The 9,277-nt window shown below is 32.3% G+C and overlaps 1 protein-coding gene across 1 annotated transcript; it reads left to right on the forward strand.

The window, feature by feature from the left end:
* Positions 1-872: 872 nt before the first annotated feature.
* Positions 873-8,833, forward strand: LOC129010305 (olfactory receptor 6C1). The gene is made up of 2 exons (XM_054444341.1): positions 873-1,124; positions 7,001-8,833. Exon 2 carries the CDS (start codon positions 7,034-7,036, stop codon positions 7,970-7,972), a length of 939 nt encoding a protein of 312 aa, XP_054300316.1. The 5' UTR covers positions 873-1,124; positions 7,001-7,033; the 3' UTR covers positions 7,973-8,833.
* The last annotated feature ends 444 nt before the right edge of the window (positions 8,834-9,277 follow it).

The following is a 9,277-nucleotide window of genomic DNA, read 5'->3' on the forward strand; positions in this document are numbered from 1 at the left end:
TTCTGTTCCATACGCTGGGGTAGGTATGTTCTATCTCATATCTCATTTAATCTTTTTAGTTACATGCAAAATAGACATGGTTATCTGCTTTGTATAAATGTGTACATTGATGCTCAGAAAAGTTGTGTAATTTGCCTAAGGTAACTGAGTTATAGTACACAATATAATAGTCTATTTTAAAAAACAAACCAAAAACTAGTCTTTGCTCTATTTTTACACATAGTGGAAACTCTGCAAGGACTTGCAAATTTTGCATAGCTTTTACTAAGAAGCTGCACAATTTTATTGTTTTGTTCAGTTACATTATCTCATTTGGGCATAATTATACTATTATAGTCCAGACGGACAGTAACTCCTAAAAACATATTTGGTATATAAATTGTAACATTAATCAATCAAAACAAGAAACTCTTCAACTGCCATTGCTGCTGAGCAATACAGTGAGCAGAGAAAAGCATGAGCATTATTACAGTAGTAAAAGTTACTAGAAGGCAGATTAAAAATAATGGGGTAGTAGTTTCCCAGTTTTACAAATGGCATAGAGTATTGAGTAGAGATCTGCATTAAGAATTAAGATATTCGATTGCTATCTCTATATGCCATATAATGTCAAGGGAAAAAAATCTTCACACTTAGTATTGTTTGTTTGCTGTTATTTTCTTTTCTGTCTCATTGGACACTGTGCCCCAAGCTTCCTTTTCCAATTTAAATACTAATGTGTATTATGTTTTATATTCCTTAGTGTTTTGTGTACATTTCTCTTCTGGCAATTTTGATTCACTGAATTAGTCCCCTTGAGCCAGTGGCAGAAAGACTAGATAAAACAATAAGTACCTCGTGGCATCTAATATCTATGTAGAAACCATGACAGACAGTTCTAAAACACTTTCAGATACTTTCCCTATATTTTTGCTCCTTTCTCACTCTCTGCTATCAAAGAGACATATCCCCTCTGGATAAAATGGGAAAATTAAGACAAAACATTGAAAATAGGAAGAAAATTTGTTCAATGAGAAAGTGAATGTTTTCAGAAATCCTGGTTTTACTGGATAGCAATGGCATTTGCTAATATTTCTACTATTCCAGCCATTCTGAATGTTAGTGAAACTATATGAAAATCGGAGGTAAGTAAAACCTATGGAAGGCAATGGAAGTCTCTCAAATCATAGCATTGAATCATTACTTAAAAGCTCAACTTTTAATCAAAGTAAATAGGTATTATACTTTGAAACTTGACATATTAAAATGTATAAAAAGCATTAGCATGTCCTATTATACCAGTTTATTCGTTCTCTAATAATTAAAAGCAGGGAATTACTATCTCTGTCTCTGTGTTTTTAATCAAATATAGCTATATAGTACTGTGCTTAAGAGAACAGGCTAAGTAGTCTGAGATTATACTTAATGTTTGCTAGCTGTATGAATTAAGTTATATAATTTCTCTGAGCCTCAGCCCTTCTTTTGGGAATAAGGATAAAAACTTCAGTTATGTTATAAAGTCTAAATGAGATAAAGAAAAAAGTCCCTAGTTCAGAATAGATACTGCCTTTAATAAATCACAACTACAATGAATATTTTTCCCAAATTAATTTCCAGTAAAGGAAAAATAAATAATATAACTATTCCTAGAGCCTACTAAGTGCTGCATGATTTATGGAACACTTATTTATAGTATTTCAATTAATTCCCAAAAACATCCTTAAAATTTCAACTCTGTTTTAAACAGAGAAAACTGAAGTTTAAAGACATTAAATAACTCACCCAAAGTCACAAATCCATTAAATGTCTCATTCATATCTCTCTAACGTTAAAGCCTATATACTTTCTGTGATAATAAATTGGCCTTATAGGTCATAAATAAGAAATTAACAGTGTGTTAATTCCACAATTTTCTGTTAATTTATGTCCTGTTCCTATCTTGTTAAAATTATAAATGGCTAGTTAATGAACTGAAGGAATGAGGTTATCAGTGTTTATTTTCCAGAAACCTTTACAGAAATGAGTGTTACTATTTATGAAATTAAGTGTGATTTGGTGACATCCCTTTTCCCTTGATTTGTTTCTATACACACTTGTATGAAGGTTGAGAATTAAACCTGCCCATCATTATTGAAAGGAAGAAATATAAATTATTCCTATTTCTCTAGGGAAATAGTCATCTAAAATTATTATAAAAACAGTAAAAAACAAATTTAATAAAATACTTATTTCAAGCACTCAATGAATTTTCCTGAAGAGCCACTGTTTCATTCAGGCCTACAGAATTTCTCGAAGTAACCCTTGTGTCATGGCCCACAGCCTAGAATAACCAAGCAGTACCAAAGTGTATTTCAGCATAATTATAAAACTGAGCTATATATTGCCCACAACATTGAGCTAAATAATTTTCTTTTTCATTAGTGTATTAACCTAAGCTCTAAAGTTGAAAAAAAAAAACAGGGTGATACAAGTAATAGTTTTTGAAGATACGCTCCGCAAAATTTTTTCAGTGATCTCTATTAAGGTGAAAAAGAAAGAACTGAGTGATCACAGAAAAATTTAAAAACTAGATTTTCAAAGTATTTGCATTACTAAGGGAGGTCTCAACTCAGTGTAATTTAATACCTTATTAAAAAGTACACACACACACACACACACACACACGCACACACACACACAGAGTAATAAAATAGAGCCAGTCAGTCCCTTATCTCAGTCTCTTAAAAGCACATACCTAGATTCTTCAAACTGATTTAGTCTCTAATAGTCCCTTTCTTACTAGGCACATCAAATAATTGCCAATATTTTACCTACTTTATTTAAAGGCTCACCGTTAATATTTACTTGATGGCAGAGCAAGATATAGGGTTGTTTCTAGAAAGCTCCAAAGATGCTTTGTGACCATTTTATTTAGTAAATATTAAATATCATCCTTAATTTTCATTTTAAATGGCTCAAATAATTTGTTGCAGGAATCTTTAGAAAACAGGTAAGTAATTTTGTTGAAATGGTGGAAGGAAATGAAAACTTAACAACCTAAACCATATTCTTCCAGGAGAAAATATGGATTTGCATTCAGATATAAAAATCCAAGATAATTAATTAAATGCTTGGAGCTCTTCCTCATTATCTATATGAATACGTTCTGAGATCTTTTAATTCTCTAGGAATTCATTGCAACTTGTTGAACATTGAGGTTCAATCCTCTCAAAGGACTATGGATGCTGATAATTTTTATCAAGCTTATTTTATATTGGCAAATGAATACAATTCATTAAACTTTCATAAACATTTATACATAAAAGCATGATATACCACACCCAGTTCTTGTTATTGGATCACATACTACTAGAGTTTCTTTAAGCCTGTTTCCATAGTCTTTGAAGACCAGCTATAGAAGTGTCTATTTTTTGTGTGAAGTCTCTCATGAACCCTTCAAATAACAACTTATATCTTCCCTCACAGTTTTTCCTATGCTCCCTCACAGCTGTCATCTGAAGCAAAAGAATGAGTCATGGTATTATTATTGAGTGAAGCGTTAAAAAAAATTAGCAGGGAATTTAAGAGGAAAACAGATATACAAAAACAGTTGAAATAAGGTGAATAATACAGTGCATTGATACATTATTCACTATAGACCAGTAATAATATATATTTTTAAAAAACTTGAGTCTGTCATGTCAGTAAGTTGTTGAATAAAATTGAATCTTCAGATTGAATCCAAATCTTGTATATTTGGTATGAATGTATTTTGTGACTTCAAAGTGTTATGAAAAGCTCATGCTTTTAATGAAAAATAAACCCTGATGAAATAAGAGTGATATTGCTGGAGCTGGAGTAAACTGAAATGAAAGGATGAATTGTAAAAAAAATTTAAACCCAGTAATTCAGAAATAATGTTTCATTAAGTTTTCTTTAAACTTATGTATCAATAAAATGTGGTTCCCTTTTCATATCTTTTGTTTTAAATTTAGCCAATACAGTGAACTTGATCCAAATATGTAAACACAGCTCACAAGGTAAAACATATAAGAAAATACATCTTGTAAAACATAGATAAAAATCTAAGTAAGATCCAGGCTAGAATATCAGCATAAAATAGCAAACTGCACTGATGGCAGTGTGTGATTCAATAACAAACTAAACTTTAATTAATTAATTAATTAACTAGATGAGTGTTTCCTTTAAACCTATCACAACTATACTAAATACTGGATTATGTTGAAATAGCTTTGAAGATAAAATCCTGCTCTAAGTCTCAAGAATGCACAGAGTAACAGAGGAGTTAAGAGGAGATTTCAGCCTGTTGTAAGTGTGATGAGTTGGGAAGAATGAGCATAATATTCTCATGCAATGCACACAATGGGTATTAAACCTAGTGTTGTAGAAATAAGAAAAAAGGTAATTTGGGATGTCATTACAATGTATTACCCACAATGCTTATATATATACACACACACACATACACACACACACATACACATATATACACACAAATACATACGCACACTCTCATATGTATATATAATATATATGCACATATAATTTACTGAGAGCTTCAATCACTTTTAGAAGGGTTATTACTCATGAAGAGCAGAGAAAATAACTGGCTGTGAGTAGCAATCTTGAAAAGCTATGAACATCACAGTAATCAAATCCTGGTTGAAGATAAGAGAAGTGGAGTGTGTGTGTGTGTGTGTGTGTGTGTGTGTGTGTGTGGTGGTGGTGGTGGTTATGAGGTGAAAGAGGCAGCTATACCATGGTGGGAGAGGTCAGCACCATGTAGACAAGGAAGAGCAAAGTTTTACTTGTCTAGAATGTCTGACAGTTACTATGAAACCTGGTGACTTTTTTCCTATTGCTTTGTTGTTATTGTTCTCATGTGACTCTCTTGGTGCCAGATATAATTATTACTATTTATTTAAGACATAACCTTTTGGACAGGACACCATCCCATTTCCAGAGATTTTCAGCTCAATGGTTAGGAAATACATTCTCCATAGAACAAAGCCTCATACAACTTTTGCTAAATGCTAAACATTTTTCTAAATGCTTTATAAATATATATTATACAATATATAATAAATTCATTTATATAAATATATAAAAATATAAATATAAATTATACAAATACACATATTTATAAAGAATTTAGAAAAGTTATAAGTAGGCTAATATATGTTGCTATATGAAAGTTATTAAGTTAAATATATTAACTTAATGCTCACAAAAACTCTATGAGATAGACTTGTATACAGTGGAAGAAATTATAGGTGAGGATACTGAGACACAGAAGTGTTAAGTGATTTACAGACATAGTAAATAGATTGGATTCAAAACTAGATAACCTCACTCGTTTCTGTGGAAATGTTTATGACAATATCATTTGAACTTTATTTTTAAAAAGAAAGAATTAAAAATTGCTATTTCAAAGTATGAATACCCAATTAAGCAAATCTTCTTGGAGAATACTTATCTATCATCTCTTTAGCTGACGGCATCCTTCTCAAATTAATAATATTTTATTATTTACTTATTTATTTCAATTAGAAAGCAAAATGGCTTCCACAGGAATAAAAGTCATAAAATGACACATAGGTAGGCTGAAATATCATCAAATATCATGAAATATTGATTCACATGCAATAAACTTCAGTTTTGGGCTCTTCCAGCTTACATTATTCTATACTTCTTGTTCTTCTGTATTCCAAACATCTGAAGTTGCTCATGGTAATGGCTTAAGTATTTCTGATTTTCAATAAAGTGGACATAGGAGTTGGAAAATCTGAATATTCACAAAAGTTGATCGATGGCATTAAGGTTAAATAAAATATAGAGACAAATCTCTAAAATTTAAAACATCTTAGGTGGTAACCAAAAACTTCAATTCAAGGCATACACACAGACCAGGTGGTTTTTCAGTATGTCCAAAGAACGAAGAGAAGGTTAGAAGCTGTATAAAAAAGAGAAATGTTATGTATTGCTCTTCAAGAAAGTTCATTGACACTGGAAAGTTTTAGGGGAGCTGCCAAGTTTTGATTGGTAAGTTAAGGCAATGAGTAAAACTACCCATAGGATCACAGCAGGTGATTTCAGCAACTATTAGATAACACAGATTTCAGGTTACAGCAGGCAATTTCAGCAGTTAGGCTTACACAGAATTACATTCTTAGAGCAATGCCATGTGTCCTGTGTGCTTTTTCCCCCCAGCATCTTGACCCTGTGTTGGTTGGGTATGACAAAAATGACCCAACCCAATCCATACAATCAACTTTCACAATGGCTAAGGACAAAGCACTCACTTTTTAAAAACTAGGCCAGATGCAGTGGCTCATGCCTATAATCCTAGCACTTTGGGAGGCCAAGGTGGGTGGATCACTGGAGGTCAGGAGTTCGAGACCAACCTGGCCAACATAGCGAAACCCCGTCTCTACTAAAAATACAAAAATTAGCCAGGCGTGGTGGCACATGCCTGTAATCCCAGCTACTCAGAGGCCAAGGCAGGAGAATCACTTGAACCCAGGAGGCAGAGGTTACAGTGAGCCAAGATCGCGCCAGTGCATGCCAGCCTGGGTGACAGAGTGAGACTCCATCTCAAAAAAAAAAACCTGAAGTATCTTCTCCATATTGAGAATTATCAGAGTAATCAAACTTTTACATAAATAGGAAACTTGTATATGGATTTGTGCAAGGATACAAAGGTGGTTCTGATTAGGGAGGAATCTTGTAGGCATATCTTTGAAAGATAACAGGTATTATGTGGAGTCAGAAAAGTCTGGTTTCAAATTCCTACCCTACCACTTCCAACTGTGATACCAAACTTTAATTTTTAACCTGTCTTATGTGAAGAGTTTTCACCTGTAAAAGAGTGGAAATTAAAGGACCACTGTTATTATCGGGTGGCGTTAAATTTCCCCTTGAAGTAGAAATGGCATACTATGTCAACCAAACTCCAGCTCCGTACTTGGATATTTGTTAATTGATAACTCTTCAAGTTTGTTCTTTGTATTTTCTCTTATAGGTCTAGCAGGGGAAAAAAGAAAGCAACTGAAGAATGAGAAACCATACAGAAATAACGGAGTTTATTCTTCTGGGATTAACAGATGACCCAAAGTTTCAGGTTGTAATCTTTGTCTTCCTGCTCATCACCTACATGCTCAGCATCACTGGGAACCTGACCATTATCACCCTCACCCTGCTGGATTCCCACCTGCAGACCCCCATGTATTTCTTCCTCAGAAATTTCTCCATATTAGAAATTTCATTCACAACCGTCAGTATACCCAAGTTTCTGGGTAACATTATTTCAGGAGATAAAACTATTTCCTTTAATAATTGCATAGTTCAGTTATTTTTTTTCATTCTCTTGGGAGTCACAGAGTTTTACCTTCTGGCTGCCATGTCCTATGACCGATATGTGGCCATCTGCAAGCCTCTGCATTACTTGAATATCATGAATCGAAGAGTCTGCACACTGCTTGTTTTTACTTCTTGGCTGGTTTCATTCTTAATCATATTCCCAGCACTCATGTTGCTCTTAAAGCTTGATTACTGTAGGTCTAATATTATTGACCATTTTACCTGTGATTATTTTCCCCTGCTGCAACTTGCTTGTTCAGACACAAAAGTCTTAGAGGTGATGGGATTTTCTTTTGCCGTGTTTACTCTAATGTTCACTTTGGCATTAATATTTCTATCCTACATATACATTATCAGAACAATTTTAAGAATTCCTTCTACTAGTCAAAGGACAAAGGCCTTTTCCACATGTTCTTCCCACATGGTTGTTATCTCCATCTCTTATGGCAGCTGCATTTTTATGTACATTAAACCCTCAGCAAAAGATAGAGTGTTCTTGAGCAAGGGAGTGGCAATACTAAACACCTCAGTAGCCCCCATGATGAACCCCTTTATTTACAGCCTAAGAAATCAGCAAGTCAAGCAGGCTTTCATTAACATGGCAAGGAAGACTGTATTTTTCACAAGCACATGAAATGGTATGGTGTGATGAATTATAGGCACAGGAAAGGACAATATGAATTTTCAGTAGCTTCTTCAATCAAAATGGCCTCCTTGCAGTCTTCTGCATCATTTTCTTTTTCCTAAAAGTTTGCAAGCATATTTATTTAATATATTTCTCATTTGACTTAAAATAATTTTCTTGTGTCTTCCTGACACCCCCTCCTTTGAACGATTTTCTGTAAAATTACAAGCTCTTCAAGAATATTTTGAAAACTAAAATTATTCTTCAGTTTACTTCAAGAAATAATATTATACTTAGATACATTGGAATGGCTTTATAAATATCAATATGATATTCTACTTGTTATACACAGAACATATAGTTTTATAACTTTAATTTATTCTTAAAGAAATTCCCTCCACTGTGCTACTGATGTTCTAGAAAATATGTGAAAGATACAATTAAAAAAATGTGAAAGATAATATAATTTTTAAAAAAAAATTTTTTTTTAAGTGAATTCATCTTTTCTGAAAAGCAAAATAAAATTTCATTCCTCATTTTAATTAGGTATGTTTGTGAAATTAATCTATTAATAAAGGAGCCTAGACTATTATCAATATATACTTTTTTGTTATAAGTGCTAAGTAGATCTCCATATTTGCGAGTCCCATAATATTCTCTCTATAGAATGACAGATGATGGATAGACACATACACAAATACATATATAGGTTTTGTCAAACATAGAGAATATACAGTATATTCCTAAGATATGTTAATTTTCTGTGAGTGGAAAATAAGCTTCTTTCTATCATTATCTAAAAGTAGTATGTAAATCTTCTTAAATTTTAGACTAGTTTAAAACAGAATATGTATCCAAATTATTTTATACCTGAACAAAATTATTTAAAGTTTAGTTTTATAGAAAATAAAAGCTTCAGAACAAAGCAAAAGTTTTTTAGTATATCTAAAATTATGATTTTTATCTGTTAAAATTTTGCTTCCTTGTACTTAACATATTAATAAATGTCTAAAGTATACAAGCAAGATGAGTGTGTGTGTCTGCGCCCATGATTTCAAAAGCTGAAATAAGAATTAATGACACTAAAAAGTACTATAAATTTTATAGACAACATTTTTAAGTAATAGAAAAATTATAATTCTAATCAGTGATACAAAATTCTTTAAGATTTTTGTGCAATATATTCAACTGGGCGACTAAGAACAAGATTTGCTGAGAAAAAAAGTCAAAGAAAACTGAAATGAATTCAAAATGTTAAACAGAAGATAGAAAGGGTTTCTTAATTTTATTACTTCCTATTAAAAATAACATTTT

The sequence above is a fragment of the Pongo pygmaeus genome, chromosome 10, assembly GCF_028885625.2.
Source record: "Pongo pygmaeus isolate AG05252 chromosome 10, NHGRI_mPonPyg2-v2.0_pri, whole genome shotgun sequence".
NCBI lineage: Eukaryota > Metazoa > Chordata > Mammalia > Primates > Hominidae > Pongo > Pongo pygmaeus.

Coding starts and splice junctions, on each gene's coding strand:
- LOC129010305 (XM_054444341.1), top strand. CDS start 7,034: ATGAGAAACCATACAGAAATAACGGAGTTTATTCTTCTGGGATTAACA.